The sequence below is a fragment of the Cyanistes caeruleus genome, chromosome 1, assembly GCF_971803275.1.
Source record: "Cyanistes caeruleus chromosome 1, bCyaCae1.hap1.1, whole genome shotgun sequence".
Taxonomy (NCBI): Eukaryota; Metazoa; Chordata; class Aves; order Passeriformes; family Paridae; genus Cyanistes; species Cyanistes caeruleus.
In genome coordinates, this window is record NC_141701.1 from 9,683,521 (window position 1) to 9,703,256 (window position 19,736).

At 36.3% G+C, this 19,736-nt stretch overlaps 1 protein-coding gene across 2 annotated transcripts in view; it reads left to right on the forward strand.

Annotated features, from left to right (window-relative positions):
• Positions 1-19,736, forward strand: part of ADCY8 (adenylate cyclase 8) — a 118,213-nt gene that overhangs the window by 61,946 nt on the left and 36,531 nt on the right. For both annotated transcript variants that reach the window (XM_086879067.1, XM_086879073.1), the window contains exons 5-7: positions 901-1,028; positions 9,724-9,882; positions 13,956-14,226. In XM_086879067.1, the coding sequence (XP_086735193.1) occupies positions 901-1,028; positions 9,724-9,882; positions 13,956-14,226 (558 nt within the window). The remainder of the gene's footprint in view (positions 1-900; positions 1,029-9,723; positions 9,883-13,955; positions 14,227-19,736) is intronic.

The following is a 19,736-nucleotide window of genomic DNA, read 5'->3' on the forward strand; positions in this document are numbered from 1 at the left end:
TGATTGATTATTAATACTACACTCAATATTTCAATGACTCTCCATCATAAAAACTCTTCTTTGAAACAACTTGTCATGTTCTCTGTTCCTGTGCACTGCCTTCTGTGAGGGCCCAACCAGCAGAATACACTGGGCAAATTTACAGGTAATCTTGGTCACATGTGCTGGTCTGGGAACTGCAAAATTTCACCAACTCACGTATTTCTGCTCACTAGAAAAGGATCTAGAATAATGATCAAATCACACAAAATATTGTGTTTCAGTATGCAATGATACTGTTAATATGTATTTTAGAAATTAAATTCACTATTTGCTCATAGGATAAAAGATGTCTCTAGCTGGATGCCAAAGAATCATCTTTTCCCTACAGCATGAGCCTGGTTCAAGACAGCTTCTTTGAGATCCTTGACATGCAGATACTTAATCAGTTCCTTTAGCTGCTGGGAATACTTGAGTGTGACCACGGAAACTTTAGGTGGGAAGGGATTTCAGTGGGAGGAAAGAGGTTTTTCATTTATTTCCAATGTAAAAAGTGGGCAGGAAAACATGACCTGGAGGAACATAACCTAAATTGGGTTACTCATTATCTCAGCTGGCATTTCTGAATCCTTGGCCTATGTTCCACCTAGCTCTGATAAAACCTTTTCCCCATCAGCAAGGATGTCTCTGATTAGCATAAAAGAAAAATCACTATACCCCTTTTTGCTGGAAATGTAAAGGTACTTTATTTCACTAGTAATATAAATCACAATTATATTAATGACAAGCAGGAAACATCCAGAAATAAGGCAGGGGGTTGGTTAGTTTTTTAATAGTATTCTTCAACCAGTTTTACTTTCACCTTAAAATGATGAATATATATGCAAATATTTTCTTTCTCTTTGATACATTTGTGCATAGGAACATCATTGTCTCAGAATAAAGATCCTGGGGGATTGTTACTACTGTGTGTCGGGGCTCCCAGAACCTCGCCAGGACCATGCACACTGCTGTGTTGAAATGGGGCTCAGCATGATCAAAACTATCAGGTAATGCCCTTTTCTCCCCTGATTCTTTGTTTCTGGCAGAGTTCTGCACTTCTTAGCTGAGAATGCTATTGCTACACCAGTAATTATTCTGTTGGTTCAAAAACCTCAGAATTATCACTGTGAAAATGCAGGATTTTTTGATCCATGAAATGCATGAGAACAGTTACTAAAATGATTTTATTAACCTGTGTTACTTCAGAGATGTAACACAATAGCTGTGTGTGCAACTGAGAGGTTTCACAGTTCTTGGCAGTTCTCACTTTGTACTGTTGTCAATTTTAAGAGGAGACTGAAGAGGAGGAGTCTGAATTTCTTCCTACAGTCCCTTTAATAAAATTAAATAACAATATAAACACAAAATAGACAGCTTTGGCTATCCTTTAGCTTGGAAACTAGCTCATAGACAAACTCATAAATTCTGAGATTTTCCAGATGAACAAATTTTACCTGCTAAATTAGGTTCTTGCTTAAATTCACAAGTACTGGAAGTGTTTTAATGAAGGAATGTGTTCCCATCATGTAAATATAATTATGTTGCTCTTGCATTATTGTATTTTGATGCAATTAGAATTAATAATAATCATGTTTCAGCAGCCTGTGGGTAGAGCTTGTCCAATGAGTTGCCATGACATTGGCTGACATATAATACTCCAAGACAGGTTTTGTCCATCTTTTTGAAACTTAAGGGTTTATTCTGATATAACATATCCATAAAAAAATACTGAATTTCTCATATTCAAATACTTTTTCTGTTGCTATCTTCCTTAAAATAGTGTTTTCTAACAAAAGCATTCTCCCCTTTCCCTGGATATTTTTCTGTCCAATCTCTTTGTCTGCTTCTTGTCCAGATCTCTTTACCCCTTTTATCTGGGTCTGTCTCATGACATACATCAGACAGTTAATGCACACTGCAGCCACGTTACTGAGCTCTTAATAGAGAAAGAATTTGACTAAAATTAATAAATGGAAAATGTAACTGAATAATGATTGTTTAACAGTGAAATCTAAGAAGGCTGGATTCAATTATCACGGGCTAAATGATGAGCAAAGTAATCAATACTTTGCTTCTGGAATCCCCACAGTGAAAGGGAAACATGAATTAGAGAACACAGAGATGAAAAAAAATGTACCATCATTGTTAATTTTTTTTTGATACAAACATCCAATCTTTTACATTTCCTTGGTAACACCACCGCAGACAACACATTGTAAGCCCTTTTTCTTCTAAGTCAGTAAATTTCTCTCCATCTCCTTTCACACATGGAAGTCTGTGACACCCCATGCCCTTCAATGAACAGGGTCTTGAAGGCAGTAATCCAGTAGAAATGGTGCTCTATTTTTGTATCTGAAATGACAGCAACAGTTGGTCAGAGCTGTGACACCAAAGTCCATCAGGACTTGGCTCATCCATCTCAGACTAATTCAGTTCAGATTATCTCCAATTTATTTGATAACCTCAGTATATGATTTTCTGTTTATGCAATGAGGATGGTTCTTCCCCCAGGCTTTTCTGTTCAAAGTGTTGGAGCCTTATGTTGCTTATCTTCATGTGTGTTTATGCAGTTCACAGGGAGGGCCAATCCTGCTATTGAATATTATAAATACTTCTGCCCACATTTCTGAGAGAATCTGGAGTTATCTACAGTCTATTAGAATTAAAGAAGTACATATCTCTCAGAATTAAGATGAAAAAACACCCTCTTTAAAATGTGAGCTTCTTTATCACACTGGTCCCCACAGAATTTTGCCATATTTAAAACGCAACAGAAGTTAAATTTTGATTATTAGAAAATTTTCCATCTTCATCAGAAGATTCCAGAAAATAAATATTCTTGAAGTCTAAAATAATAGGGAGATGATCCAAGATATGAGAAGCAATCGTTCAGATTTGAGAGCATTGAAGTTACACAGACATTTCTCTCCATTGACAGCAGAAGGTTGGTAATGTTGTACTGATCAGTACAACCCTTCTGGTGAGGCAGCACCAAAAACCCTGTGATCTCAGGATACCTTTGCTGAACACTCCTTCTGTTGTCCTTGATGGCTCCATGGTCGAAAGGAATAGAGCAAGAATGTCAGATCCATTCACTGCACAACATGTAAAATAAATCTACCTGGGCAGGTTGTTTCACAAGGGACTTTGGAGTGTTTTCATACTGCTCATATCCATACAGCTAAATTGTTAATTTATTGTTAATTGAGACTTTACAACTTGATTTTAATCTTGAGTCTCGCAGCTCCACTGCTCTTTTTGCAGATGAAAGGAACTGTTCAGCACTCAACAAAATAATTCAAGACCATGATTTTCTCTGTAATTTTTTTTTTTTGCATGACCATTTAATTTGTTAAAATCTTTGTTAAAAATCTCATAAAAGAAGCACTATCGGTGTTATTCTAATCTGTGTTCTTGTTCTTTGCTCCTTTAACTGTTGAGAACAATTGATGGGCAACTTCTAACCACAGGAAGATTCCATGGAAGCTGATATTTACTCTAAAGTAAGGCAGTTTTGCTCCACCACTTTTGGGCAGGAGAAAAATTCCAAATGTGCTGAAAAACCCAAGGATCTGTAAATTCTGTTTATCTGCAGCTGGAAACGAGAATTAAAGTGAAAAGGACAAGCTCTTCACAAGGAGTTATTTTACTCAGCTGGTTTTCACATCTTTTCACCTCTAGCAATAAGTCTCATTGTGTTTAATTTTATTGTATCAATGCCTGTCTCTACTGACTGTTGATGGAAATGAGATTCCAGTGGAATTTTTAGTCACCAGATGATAATGTTTCATTTTAACAATTATCACCCTAGCTAAGTGGTTGTCAGGGATAACACCCATTCTCAAATATCCTTATTCCTAAAATCTCTGTGACTGGGAGCAGAGGGGAAGGGAGATTATGTGAGACTCAGCTCCTCAGGGACTCCCTTTCATAGTGTAATGATGGAAATGGCACAGTATCAGTGGAATATCAGTGGAATATCAGTGGAAATTCAAACAAACATTTGTGCTGGTATATTTGTTTGGTAAATCAAGGAGTCCTGAGTTGTTTCATTTGTTGGACTATTTCCCACTAAAAACCATCTGAAAGAGTAATTATTATGACAGAATAAATGGTCCCAGCATGCAATATAGGCCAAACTCCAGAAATTAGATAACAGCTTGTCTTCATTAAAAGTCTGTAATTAGGTACTAATAATAAGACTAATTTATGAGAGAGGGAGAAAGAGGAAAACTAAAAAAACCCAAACAAAGCCCAGAACCAAAAATGCCTCAATTATTTCAGGTGACTGACTGCCCTGACAAGCTTCCTGCTTTTATCATGAAAAAACTGCTTTTATAATCTGTTGAGTACTAACAAAAACCATGAAGTGATCAATTCTTGTTTAAGAAGTTATTCAGGCAGTAAAGGAGAGAGGAATTGCTTTCATATTCCATTATTAATAAATTATTTAATTACATGATTATATATCATTATAATTAATCCAGTTCTGGATTCCTTCCACAGATTATTTTTCCTATGACCTACAAGGCTCTGCCTATGATGCAATGAGCTCTGAGTCACAGAAGAGAGGATGTATTCACAAACCCAAAAACTAAAGCTTAACTTCATTTCTGTGTGGTGGTGGAAAAGGATATATATTGTGATATATTCACAAGTTCAGCCAGCACCTTTTAGACAGTTCTAAGATTGAATACAGGTTTTTCACTGAGACTTGAACATATTGTCACCTCCACATGTCCATTTCAGCCACTGACTCTGAATGGAGAGAATATCAGAATAGTTTTTCTTCCCCTGTTTTTGCTGTTGGGTGATGATATGAACTAAACCAAGTAGACATGAATAGGTTCATGTACTTCTGTAACCTCTTTCCTCTGAATGCACCATGAAACACAGTCAAGGCCATATTGGAAAAATGGTATAGAAGTGTATATATACATATATATATTTATATATACATTTATAAGATTATATAGATTTTTATAACATAATTTCCAAATGAGAAAGCAAATTTCTAATAATATTGTGTGTGGTCCCTTGTACTGTATTTTTTTCCTGCTTCTCAGAGCAGATTGATGTAAGAAAGAGAAATGCAGCAGTATTAACTCTGCCCATGTAGCTACAGTTTCTGTCTGAACTCAGAACAAGTCTGTTATATTACTGACAGGTCTAACAATATGAAACTTCTCCAGGTAATTGTTTCTGCCTTCATTAGATTCCAGTTTTATATCCAAGGCAAACTCATTCTGGTGATATTTTAAACTGGGTCCTTGGGAAAATACCTACATTAAATTGTGAATTAAACTTGTGTAAAATTCATCTACGAAGTGCTATATCGCATAAGTCACATTCAAAGTGTTCAGTAGTTTAGTGTATCCTCTAACCTAGCCTTTTTAAAATAAGAGATATCTCCTTCACAGGCATGACACACCTCCCAGAGTCACACTGAAAAGAACACTTACTTCATCTACTATCCTGTCGTGTCAGCACCAAAAAGCATTTGCATTCCTTTAAGAAAATTCCATAATTCTGTTAAGTCCAACCAAAATGTTCCCTGTATAACTGAACCTTATGATCAAAGAAGAGTTCAGTTAACAGGAGACACAGGAGATCACTTGTCCATCCTTCTGCTCACAGCAGTCAGCTAAGACCCTTACTTACTTCAACCAGAATACACAGACTTTCTTATTTCCCCTGCAAGAGGATGATAATGACCATGTTGAGAATGAGGAAGCATTCTGGGGTTGTTTTAAGTATCTAAAAGCATAGACATAACCCTGCACAGTTGAACTGGTTGGCACAGAAGCAGCCAGTGTGTCACTCTCTATCAGCAGGGCCTGAATTCCAGGGCATTCGGATTTTTGACAGCTACAGAAAAAACAAATTTCTGAATTTTGGGTCACCTTGTTCATGCAGATAAGAAAGGTTTCAATTAACACTCAAAAATCAAATACCCATCAAAGAATGCTGACCAGAAGGAAATGCCAAGATCCAATTAAAATCATTGATTTTTTTTTAGCTCTGGCTAGACTGAAATGAGATAAATGCCAAGAATAACAACAGCCACAGTTACCTCATCCTGGATAAGATATCAAAGCACTTGTGAGGCAAAGAGGGCTTCTTTATAGATCATCAATAATGCATCTTTGTGCAGGCACTTCGTCAACATATCTCAGAGAGCCTGTTAAGTAGTTGAAGAAAATACATTTTTTTTAATTAGAAGCTTCATTGACAGCTGAATAAATTTGAGAGAACTAGATGTGGAATACCTGAACTTTTGCAAAATGGACTCTAAATCTTTATCTCTACATTTTTTATCTAGTACATGCTATTATTTCTGAGATTTTTTCTGAATAAGTTAGAACTACCACTACTGATGAAGGTGATCCAGGTTTTGTTATTTCAGGGTTTGTTTTTCCTATATCTGTATGTAAACAAGACCTCCTAAAGTATGTGGTAGCCTGACTGCTAGGGACTTGGATTTGACCATGATTAAGTCCCCTTCTTTACATAACAGAAATATTTTTCAATCCACATCATTCCCAATTTTAAATAAAAGAAATAATTATAATTCCATTACTTTTTACATACTAACAAATGACCTCATTTTTAAACTTTTTAGTTTTGCAGAGAAATTTTTAAATAAAGTAAACCATTTATTCTTTGTTCAAGAATTTATCTTACAACAAACACTTTTATGAAGATCATTGTTTCCACAGCAGGTTCTCAACAGTTCTGCTTCAGTCCTGCATTGCAAGTAATAATTTGAGTGAGACTAGATCACTCTTCTGCTTTGATTCATGTGCTGAACAGGGCTGTCTAAATATATTCCAGGTTGCCTGTGACTTCATGCAGTCAGGTCCCCTCCTGCAATTATTTTCCCACCTATCAACACAGGAGCACATTGCTGTGCATGACAAGAGGAGGATGCAGACAGAGCCCTGCATGTGCACCAGCACTGCAGCAGACAGAGAAACAGAGTGTTCCTCAGCCAAAGGATGCAGGCAAGAAGCCAAATCCACTGTCTGCTGATGAAGAGCTGAGATCAAATATCACCTGAGCTGCACATAAAGAGTTGCTGGGAGACTGTGAAAGGCAGATAAGGCAAGGGGGAGGGGACCTTGATTAGTGTCTGCAGGCAGGAGCTGGTGAGGACAGCACATCTGTGTGAGGTTTTGGACAAATTCAAAAGTCCTGTGTGTGTGATGGAGGAGGCCAAAGCCTCCAGGCCATCACCACATATTTATGACAAAGGAAAAGTTAAATCCAGCAATCCTTAGTGAACACTCTGGAAATAGAGGGGTTCATTGCCCATTTGCACCATTGTTTGTACCTGGTCTCTCCAGTGATACCTGCGTGTGTTGGTTCTCACATAAAATATAAATACAAGATCACAGCTCACCATATTTAAAATTAATGCAATTGACTATACCAGACTAGACTAGAATAGAATAGAAGAATAAGACATGTTAGTTGGAAAGGGCCTGCAGTGATCATCTAGTCCAATTCCCTGCCAATTCAAGATAAAGCATGGTAAGGGCATTGTCCAAATGCCTCTTGATCATGGGCTTGGTGCATCAATCACCTCAGAAGAGAGCCTGTTTCACTGTTTGGCCACACTTCTGGTAAAGAAATGTTCCCTAAAATCTAAGCTGAACCTTCACTGGTGTAGCTTTGTGTTATTCCTGTTCGTCCAGTCACTGGATCCCAGGGAGGAGAGCTCAGCATCTCCCTCTCCCCTTCCCCTCCTCAGGAAGCTGTTAGAGAGCAACGAGGTCACACCTCAGCCTCTTCTTCTCTAAACTAGACATACCATAGAGCCTTCAGCTGCTCATCACAGGACATGACAGTTGGTAAAATAAAAATGAAATTGGTAAAACAGCATGTGTGTCTACATAAGTATAGAGAAAGATTACATAAATATAGGCTATTAAAATATTTTATTAAACTTAAGCCCTTCCTATTAACTGCATTTTTCAGTGAAAAGCTTTTTGCTCTTTTTTTTCCTCTAGATACAACTATCTTTTATTTCAAGATAAGGAAATCAGATGTAAAATTAGAAATTTTATTATCTTAGTCTGAACAAAAGGAAAAGGCAGACTCGAGAAACAATCATGTGAGGAGTTGTGTGATAATTCCTCTGACAGTTATGAATGTCAGTTTAGATATTTTTGTAGCATATAAAAATTCTTCAAAATAGATTACAATCTCAGTGGTCTCATTTTCATTAGCTGCTCAGTGTGGAGGAGCTGCTGTATATCCCATCTTCCAGGGACAGGTAATTGTTTAATTTTGATATTTCAAGTCCTCTTGCTTGCTTGCAATGAAGAAATTTGTAAATGAAGATATAAGCTGTAAATATAAGAACACAGATAAATACCTTCTCAAAGCTTCTTCTTTATTATTTTATGATTAACTATTTAAAACCTTTTTCTTTTAGATATCTGAAATATGTTGGTTTCCCAATATGATAAGCAGGTCTTGTAGGCTAACTACTGCACTGAGACTTATCATATGCCTGCCTTTCTCCAGATTTTATAGTACGAAGGAAAGGGAAATAAAGAATAATTTCTTATTTCCATTTTTTCACATTTTTGTGCAACTAGTTCCTCTCCATTTTATAACTTTTTTGGGATTTTTTTTCCCTTACAAACTGAGCTGATGCTCCCTTGCAACAATGAAAGCCAAAGAATTGAATGCAGTAAGCAATTTACTCTTTCCTCCTCTACAGAGGATCTGTCAAGGTCATTACTGAGGCATCTGAGGCACTTAACTTCAGAGCAGTGAAATAGAGCTGTTTATTCTTTGCCTGCTCTGTGGTGTGATCTTGCTGTGTTTCTATTGACTGCAGTGACTGTAGAGATGAGGCCCTTTAGAGACACAGCAGGTTTGTAGACAAGCAGTAGCAATGTGTTTTTCCTATCCTGAGCTCAGAACTTTAAGATTAATGAACACAAACTCTAATAGCATTTCTGGTGCAAACAATTATTGTCACACAAACAGGAATGGAAAAGCAGCCTTCTAAGAAATATGCTCATATGTATTTATTTTTGAGAGGTGAAATGGTCCTCACCACCCCACAGAATGGACAAAACTGATTTTAAACTCACATGGTTGTCGTGAAAGAGCAAATGGCCAAATGTAATGAAAATAAAAAATCATTTGACAAAAAGAACTCTGGAAAATCCCAATCAATAATATAACAATAAAATAAAAATTGAAAATTAGTAAAAAATATACAAGAATATAAAAGAATAAACAGGTTTTATGAAAAAAAATTCCTCTTCTTGGACTGTCCCTATTGTTCCTGACTGTTCCATACTGTTCTAACTGCTCCATACTGTTCCTGAACCTTTTACAATGCCAAGCTAAAGCACTCAATAAGTCCAAAGAAATGCTTTCACTCAGACACCTTTTTCTCTCTCTATTTTCCCATTTCTATCTGATTGGAATAGTAAGTGTGCCACTGAGCCATGCATGCAATTATGTGCTTAATGATAACCTGGCTTTTAGAATAATTTTATCACTACCTCTACCTTTTCTATTTGGAAAGTTCTCTCTTCATTTTACAGGCTAGACTGCACTTTACAGCTAATTGACGTTGTATTTTACATCATATCCTTTTCAAAATGATATGGAAAATTGTGGCATATATTTTCATAAGTCTATTTTTTTTCTTTCTTTGTGTGTTTTGTTTAACAGATATGTCAGATCAAGAACAAAGCACGACATTGACATGAGAATAGGGATTCATTCTGGATCAGTTCTGTGTGGAGTGCTGGGCCTGAGAAAGTGGCAGTTTGATGTCTGGTCATGGGACGTGGATATTGCAAACAAACTCGAGTCAGGTGGAATTCCTGGGTAAGGCAAAGTGTATTTTGTATTTCCCACAGTCAGAAAACATTGCCAGCACATTACACTGCTAACCTTGCCAAGAGATTATCTCTCTTACATCATTTCATCAACTATGACCTTTTTTTTTCTTTTTTTAATGTATTTTGCAGTTGGTAAGGATTAGTGAGGGTGTAGCCAAAAAAGGTAGAAATGATCAGCTTGTAGAGCCGTTTGAAAAGACAAGACAAAAATCTTTAGTTTTCTTTGTCAGCCTTGGTTTTCTGGAAAAGATCAATTTTTGTTTTTAGCCTGCATAGTCCTCAGAAGTAGCTCAAATTTCCCAGTGAGGTGTTGACCATTCATGAGATTTTCCAGGCTTCATTCTCCCACCTTTTTCATTCAAATGATACTATGAGGCACAAAGCTATAATTTGTTTTATTTCATAATGCACAAAATGTAGGAAGAATTATATGTTCATAGGTCAATATGTTAATAACAAATTGTTGTAAACAACAGGCTCTCTAGGAAGTATTTAAATAATTTGATGCTTTAGTAGATGCTTTGAGATATTTATCTTAACCTGTCTATATGTGAAAATGTGTGGTTTTCCACTAAAAAAAAGCCTATTTTTTTCTGTGTCTGAGTGGCTGATGTGGCTGATTCACCTGAAAGCTGAATGTTATTTCTGCATGACATGGCCTACATATCCTGCTAGTTTGGAAGCTACAAATCCTAAATTTGAGCTAACAGTAGTGATTGCAGGAATCTTCTGTTAACTTTCAGTTCAAACTGCCATTGATGAAAAATGTGGAAAAGATCACCTAGACAATTCCAATTTTAGCCATCGAATTTAGAAGCAATAGCATCAGACATCTTCATGTGGAAAAAAGTCTAAGTGGCGCTGTCACCTTGAATGACAGAGATTTTAAGTCATCAAAACTGAGTCATGTGCTGTCCTCCCTACACACACATCAGGATCTGTCAGAGCTGTCATGTTCCCAGGAAATTGGAAGGAAATTTGCTTCATATATTGCAAATGCAGGCCCCTTCTACAGTTCTACATAGTAAACCTTTATTCTAATATATATTCTTGGAATTAACAGAAAATGTAATTCTGCATGCTCTGAGAACAGCTTCTGTACTCTGCATATGTCACCCGTGTACAGAATTTCAGAAAAAATTTAATTGCCTGCTGCTTATCCCACGTGATAGCCCCAGATGACTAAGGGGATGCTTTGTTCAAATGAACAAATTGATCATTTAAGTTTCACCATCCACACCTGCAAAAAGCAGAGTCTATTGCTGTTAATATGTGCAAGTCATATGGCTATTAATGAATAACCCAGAAAATGCACAGCCTTGCTGCAGATAAAATGCCTGGCAGGTTTTCAGTCTGTCAGAGCAGAGTGATTTCCTGGATATCAGTGTGCCAGCAGAACAAAGCCTGTATGTGACAGCAGTGAACCAAGTCCCTCAGAATAGAGACTTACATCAGAGTCTCCCAGTGTGCAGAGCAGATTTAATAGAGCTGTTAAGTTCATTTCAGCCTCGCCTTACTTCTCCCTGCCACCAGCATTCAAATCCCCCCACTTGTTATAATAGTGAGGACATTGCCATTCCTGGAGCAGCCTCACCAGGAAAGCTGCCCTGGGGTTATGAGTGGTCCTGCTCTCACCTCACAGTGTAAAACAAGAGCAAAGATGAACTGCAGCATTTTCCTGAGGGCATAGTGGAGAGAGGCAGCTGAGGATGGGAAACATCCTTTCACCCAGCCTGAGAGCAGGAAGGAAAGGGCTCAGCTCTGCCCCTGCATGTCCCCCTGAGCCCCACGGCGTGGGTGATGCAGGGAGAGGTTGCACCTGACAGAAGGAGCACAAGCCAACAGCCCAGCTGCTGTGGGAGAAGGCAGTCAGGAACACTGAGAAAAAATTGCAATTTCTGTTTTTCTGAGAGTAAAAAACGTGTTCATGACACCTCAGAAGGAAACCTTGTAAGATCCTACCATGTTATTTCAGTGACATTCTTCTGCCAGGATCCCATTTTCAAATAGTTTTTACTTAGTGTATGTAGGTATTAATCTCCAGTACTGAATTACATAAATCCTAGGTAATATTTAATTTTCAGTGATGTCTCAATGACAGGTATCATCTAACACTGTGGGCCTGATATGCTTTCAAGAGTAGGTCAAGCTTTTTGACTTCAATACTCAGGTTCCCAATCTACTGTATTTGTATGAACTTAAAATATATCCCTCCACATTTAAATTTTTTTTTTTTAAGCAAGCAGTACAGAAGATAAAGCCAGAAAATACTTATAATCTACCAACTATTTATTACCATTTGGCCCATTTAAGGATATTATATTAATATCTATTACATTAATATCTTTCTCCATACTCTGCTTTAAAGCTGTTATCATATCCATCATAAAATCCATATTTCAGGGCTTTGTTACTCAACATTCCTAAATTATAATAGTTGAATCTAAAGAGAGAGATGGTCACCTTGGCAACTAGTGTATCACTTTCTCTTTCTTTTTTTTTTGTTTTAGTTTTAAGTTAGTATTTAATTTAAATCAATTTAGCCTATTTGGACTTCTTAGTGCTAGGAAACGTATCATCTTTCTGAGAGGTTACATGCTTTGCTCTTTAAGTCCAGGCCAAAAGTTGCTTATATTTTTTTATATAAGAAACATTTTTGCTGGGTTTTATCATGAGTTTTACTGATTTTTTCACTACAAAATACTACTAATCCATGTGATCATTATAACAGCACGACTTTAGAAAGAAAAAGTTGTATAAAACCTGGGAAGAAGCAGGGAAGTTGAGAGAGCTTAAAAAATGTCTGGGATACAATTCTTTGATCTTTTTAATTAAATTTTAATATTTAATGCTTTACATGGACAATTTGTGCCAAGTTCTGTTACTCCTGGGTACTTCAAACTGCTGAAATACAACTAGCACTTTATTTTCTTGCAATGCATATACATCACATTTGCCCTTATAGTTTTTTATTCCATCAAATTATTAAGAAATTTAATTCTGTATTGGCATCCTTTGAGTTGCAGAAGGAAGTTCCCAAGGAGGATGTTGGGACATTTCCTTCACAGGAGGAAGCCAAACTGTGGTGCCTGAGAAAAGCAACTTAGCATGTGTCATCAATAAAGGATCAAGAATTTTATCTCACTCTGAATATTAGGAATCCTTATGCAAGTCTGTCTTTCAGAAAGTGTCATACACCCAAAGTTCAAAAAATGAGCTGGTTTAAAGAGCCACTCCAACTATTTTCTTGGGTTAGATAAATGCCTAATGAACAGCTCTTACTGCATTCATGATGCTGCATTGTACAGTAGAGCACGGCTGACCATGCTGATGTATTCTAGAGGTATCTGCAATTTCCCTGCATACAGGAACTTGAAGATTCCTTAAAAATAGTTTAGCTGGAAGACACTCAAATTCCAATCATACCATTGCAAAAGTTGAGCTCTTTTGCATGTAACCTCTTAAATTCAACTTCACTTTGGCCAAAGCTTATTACACCCGCTGATTAGTCTTAATAGAAATTATTATGTTGCTTGCCTTTGTATAGTTCCCTTATTTCCCTAATTTACTTCAGGTGCAATCAGACCAGTAATCAGTGCAATAATTTCAAATGTTTAAACTAACTCAGAAAACAGATGGAAATTTATGATCTTCACATAAACTGTTCTAATGCTTAGCATTTATTTTTCTCTCAACATACTTCCCTGAAGCACAATTTTCTTTCATTCAGAATAGCATGTTACTTGGGATAGTCTCCCATTAAACTATTAACTATGAGCAAAGGTATCAGGTGGGAGTGTCAAAGTGTTTTTCCTGTGATGGGACTTGGTGCATTAATGACATCTTATTGATGTAAACGTGTCTTGAGATTATTTGGCCACAAATAAAGCTCATGATTTTAAATTTAAAGGTCATGATTATTTAATCTTCATTGTTTACAATAGAAAACCTTGTATTTATCCATGATGTTAAACAATACAGAGAATTCAAAAACCTCCTTCTAACCTATATTTAGTAGAGACCAATCAGTATTTGCTACTACTTATTTTACTTATGCAGGAGGATTCACATCTCCAAAGCCACTCTGGACTGCCTGAATGGGGATTATAAAGTTGAAGAAGGGCATGGCAAAGAGCGCAATGAATTCCTGAGGAAACATAACATTGAGACTTATTTAATTAAACAGCCTGAGGAGAGTCTGTTGACTTTACCTGAAGATATTGTGAAAGAGGCTGTCAGCTCCTCTGACAGGAGAAACAGTGGAGCTACGTTTACTGAAGGATCCTGGAGCCCTGAACTTCCATTTGATAACATAGTGGGAAAACAAAACGTAAGTCAAACTTCCTTTAATGTCATTGAGATGAATGCATGATTGAGTGCACTTCAATAATGGAGGCCTCAGAGGAGACAAATTCATCTTTAACCTTTATTCTAACATGTACTGCAACAGCAAAGGATTGAACAAATTGTTTCAAGGCAGAAAAAAATCTTGTATCTATACTGGGAAAATGCCAATGAAGCAGAGATTCTGGGTTCATTGTTTTTTTCTTTTTCCCAACTGAAATTAAATACTGCATGGCTTAGTTTTAATTGAACCACTTCACAAAGAAGTAATTAGAAATAAATTTAGTGTTACTAAATTAGCTGGAACATTCTAGTCAGAGTGTATATCTCATTGCATAGATTCATGTAAAGCCATCAAATTAAAGGGATGAAAGAATGGATATTTTGCAAGAGGAAAAAGTGTAAAGTAGTTTATTGATATCTGAGGGAAGAGAACAAAAAAACACCTTGTGAAACCAGGTTCTTCATCAAAAATATTAAAAACTCAGACTCTAAGATATAATTAAAGTTCACTAGCAGATGAGATATAGATTCTAAAGACATCTGTAGCTCAATAGAAATATGAGATAATAGCAACTTCTCCTGATCAGATGTTTTCCAAAAGCACTGCATGGCTGATTGCCAGCAACCTGGGAACCAACAATTCTTGTATGGTAAAAAAAATCATTTTGTGAAGTCTGTCTGTTTAGAAAAATTAAAGTTGGAAAGGTTAAAATGCCCTCAGACTCCACTTTTCTCAGTGCACTTGAAAGATTGATGAGTCTTTATGAAGCAAGGTCAGCTGAAGTTTTCTTTCATTTTCTTTGAGGGATCTGCAAGGACAATATATATACTTTCTTCTGCTGCACATCCTTATTCCTGCTTGTCTGAACTGTCTGTTGAACCTTAAGCATTGTTGTGTGGAGGTCTTGCTTTTGTCAACCACCTTCTGCTTCCTACTAATGTGGTCAGAAGTGATAAAATTTCACAATCAATCAGCCCACAGCAGTGTCTTCACCTTTTCAAAGTGAATTTGAGCATGGCGCAGTTTGCCATTATATAAAACACCTGTTTTATATATGTTCTGTACATCTGTGTATCTGCATGTACACTGCCTTATAGTATTCTCTGTATTTTGTTGACCTGTCTGCATACTGTCATTTCATTAGAGTAGAGGTATGGGTGCATGCTGCTGTGGATATCTTCTGATCTCTCTCTATTTCTTTCCCTTTAAGATATTCCACTTTCTGTAGTCCAAAAAAATCGATGCAGAGTAGGCTCTCATTTTTTTGGTCATTTTCTCAGCTAAACCTGACCTTGATGCTAGCAAAGACAAAGAACAAAATAAAGAATTAGTGATTTTATTCAATTATTGATCAACTCCTGCCTAGTACTAGTAAAAAGGTCTTGGAAATAATTGAAATAGGCATAGCTTATTAGTTTCTTTAAAACTTTTTTCTTACTTATGGCAACAATCTACTTTTAGAACAGTTTCTCACTGTTTTTTAAATAATTTGGTGTTGGGAAAAGCTATAATTTTATATTAAACAGTTTTACAATAAGCCTTTTGGTGGAGACAAGATTTTAAAAATCTGCTGTCCCATGTATGATTCAATTATTATGTAATTTTTAATTTACAGTTGAGACAATAGGCAGTATTGCTCATAAATAATGTATTTCAGTTTAAAAATTCTGATGATAGATTTAAATTATACTAGGATGCATTAGCTTTTTCCAGAGGTGTGTCAGTCTTGGACAGGATAAGCATTTAATAACACTAATTAAGCACCTTAAAGGTCACTGTCAGCAGCAGTCTTTGAGAATTGTAGTAGCAGCAACCCAGCAATGAATCACTCTGTAAGTTTGAATATTTTCCAATAGAATTTAAATTATTTCTTTACCCAATCTAAATTACAACAAAATTTGAGCAACTGATCACATGTACCTTACTTTTAACTCTAGTTATGTTAGGAAGCATGTGAAATCTCTGGGGTGTTTTTAAGCCAAACTCAAATTTATCCCAAGCCATACTTATTACCTCAAGCTTGTGTTCAATGAGCAGCCTGAATCAGTGAATTGTAAATGTGTTTATGTAAGAAACGAATAACCACTTTTTATGTAGGCAGTCACAGATATTAGCAAAAAACTACTACTGTCTACAGCCCAATTATCACTATGTGCTCTTGTCATGAGGTAAGCCAAAGGTGTGAGCTCTTGTCTGAAATTCAGACATGCCCAACATAAATAGAGGTTTCTGTTATTGAAACCAGTGTCTGGGCTTTTTTCTTAAAGCAAAGACAATTGGACAGAAGTTATTTTATTTCAAGAGAGTAGAGGGCTCCTCCTCTAGAATGAATTAATGTTTGTTTAAGCTGGCTTTGTTCCATAACCTTACAAAAGGAGTAGCTGAAAGCATGACATGGCCATGGTATGTGCTGGTGGAGACACCTGATGGGCCTGACAGGATGTGATTTAGGAAAAACAACATATTAAAATCTCTGTCTTCTATAGGGGTGCCTCAGTAGTGAAGGTTAACAGTGAGCCCAGGAATTATACTAAAAGTCTGCCAAGATGACAGACAAATCTAAACAAAAGGGTGGAATTCAGATCAAAACCAAGGTACCTGGGTGTTTCAGCTACCCTGTTGTTATTGTTGTGATTTCTGTGCTGAGATACCCCAGCACACCCCGGCTGGTCCTCACCAGAGGCACTTGTGTCCTGTGCCACATCTCCTGGCTCCTGACTATTCCTAAGTTCCCTAAGGCATCTCTTCTGACCACAGCTACTCATGATTGGGCAACTGAAAGTATCTGGAATATGTATTGGAAGAAACAGAAGTTTAGGCACTGAGCATGTAGACACCAAATTTGTAGACACCTTCATTTAGGTGTCTTCCTCATGAACTAAATCCTATCTGCATCCTGGCTTTTTAAAGATGTAACCTTTTATTTTCCTGTTTCCTTCTAAAACCTCACAGTATGAAAAAAAAATAATTTTAAACCTTCCTAAGGTTTTCTAAATAGCACAGATTTAAAATTTCCCTTCTTGTTGAGAGCAGGATGCTTGGACTTTTTGCAGGAAAACTCCCCAGGAAGGAAGTAAAATCTAATTTAAACTACATTTTAAAGACTCTATAAAATGTGTGTAAAGTTGGAGTTTTATTATTTGTTTGTTTTAATTCATCTTTCAGTTTCAGATGCAAGTTTAGCTGGGCTTTTTTTATTTTATTTTTTTTTAACAGAACTATGTGTTCCTGCATAATAAATGATTATTGTCAGCATCAGAAAACTTCAAAAGTCCATTGTAGAATTCACAACTCTGTCTTTTATAGAGCTGCTCACAAAAGTGTAGGAGAGGTAATAGGAAAAATCAATATTTCTTTGTGTTTGCATAAAGAAGTCTTAAAAGATGCAGAACAAAGAGGGGGATAAGAGACAAAATGTGGTTAGAACTTATTCTTGAGACAATAGTTTGCATGATGTTTTTTCATTGTTTTTATTTCTAAATACAGGGAATCCATTTTCTTAAGTATGTGCATGTATGCAAGGGAGAGAAAACAATGAAACACAAATGTGAATTTCGTTGTTATATTGTGAATATAAATGCAAATTCAGAGTCTATTTTTGCAAATACTACAGACACCATGGCCATAGTGGTGATATTATGTCATGTTCATCTATCATAAGTTGTAAAACACTTCATACATTCAGCAAGGAGAGAAATTTTCATATCAATCACAGCTTAAAATAAAATTTTAACCAAAATATAGTCACTTACTAGGATGAACTGAGATTCTTTTCTTGTATAAATAAAACAAAATGCTCATCAAAAACATTAGGGACATTCTCCACCCTCATTTCCAGTGTAGAAGCAGAAATACAAAGTAATTCTGAGGAATCAATTTACACACCACCATCTGATGTGATCTTATCCTTTAACAGGGACTTCAGACACACTCATGGCCTTTCAGCCACCAAAAATTGATAAAAGCTTTTATTCCTATCTCAGTTTAAAAAGAGATAGGAGTACTTAAACCAAAGTAGTGTCACAGCATGTACTAATATAGCAATTATGCACTTGCCTTGATTGTTTTCTCCAAGGCCAAGATATGAATTCAGACATATCTGAACCCTAAGCATGAGAAAAGTTTCTTTGATACTGTTTTTTTCTCCTAATGTTGATGATACTGATTTGCTAGACAATAAGGGAGGATTCCAGTAGAGTGTCTTCCCAAACCTCCTCTACTGAAGTCCTTTTTCCACTAAACAAACAGGAAAACTGTTTTTCACTTAAACACAAATATTTCAATCCTGACATACTCTTCTGTCTGTATTTTGGGATCTTAAATTGCTGATAACAAGATGGAATATGAAACACTATCTGTGACTACAGAGTCCATGGACTTGATTTTATGATTTAAGGATAGCTGTCACCTGGGCTTTGGCATTGGGTACCTGAGACCCTTCCTGTGTTTTAATCTGCTGTCCAAGATGCATCAGAATATGTTTGCTGACTACAGTTTGAATATCAACATGGGAAGTCTCCCTCTGACATTTGCCCTATGTAATCCTGTGGTACAAAAGAATTGGCTTTCCAGGGGCATCTGGTGATAAAACACCCTAAACTCCTGCTTCAACAGTGCCCAGTAGGAGACAGAGCTGAAAGTCTTTTCAGGAAGGAACTATGGAATAACTTTTCACAGGCAGAGTTTTATTTCCCACCCATAATAACACTGACATGTCTTATGCTATGATGTATGAAGTTTCACATCCTTTCCATTCATTAACATTTCTTAATCCTTGGGAATATTACAGTAGTAGAGTTTATTTTCCCATTCAAGTGGGAAAGAGCTGCTTCACTTTGGTTTGTGTCATGAAATGGCACAATGAAATGGGAATGAGTTATTCTCTTTATGAAAGCAAACTCTAACTCTTTGCTGAAGATGAAACACCCTTCATACTATATCTGCTAGAATTCCTTTGTGAAGCAAAAGTATTGTCATTTTTTCCTTTGATTAGTCATTGAAATAGCAAAGGAATAATGCATTTGAGATGATATTTTAAATGATGATATGAATTACAGTTAAATTAAGTCATATAGCCTAACTGTAATCTAGATTGGCTGAAATATACCAGTAGTGAAGAAGATTATCTGAAAGCCCATGCTGAAGTAATCAGAAATGTCACCTTCTTCACTCCTGACTAAGTGATCTGTTCCTTAACTACACACATCCAGTAACTTTGAGATAAGAAAAACTTAATTTCTCCTGTTTTGTGGGTTTTGTTTCATATGGCTCCCATTCTTATTTATTAAAACACACCATTGAGTCAGATATCCTGCTGTGATTTTGGTGTGTGTACTCCCCCCATGCATGTTTTAATAATTAAATATCAGATTTGGAAAGCAGAATAAAGTCCTAATGCTCAGTGCAGCAACAAACCTCCTACCTGTAAAAAAGAAGGCATTGAAATGCTCCCCTTAATTTACTGTATGTGTTTAGTGGAACAGACTTATTAT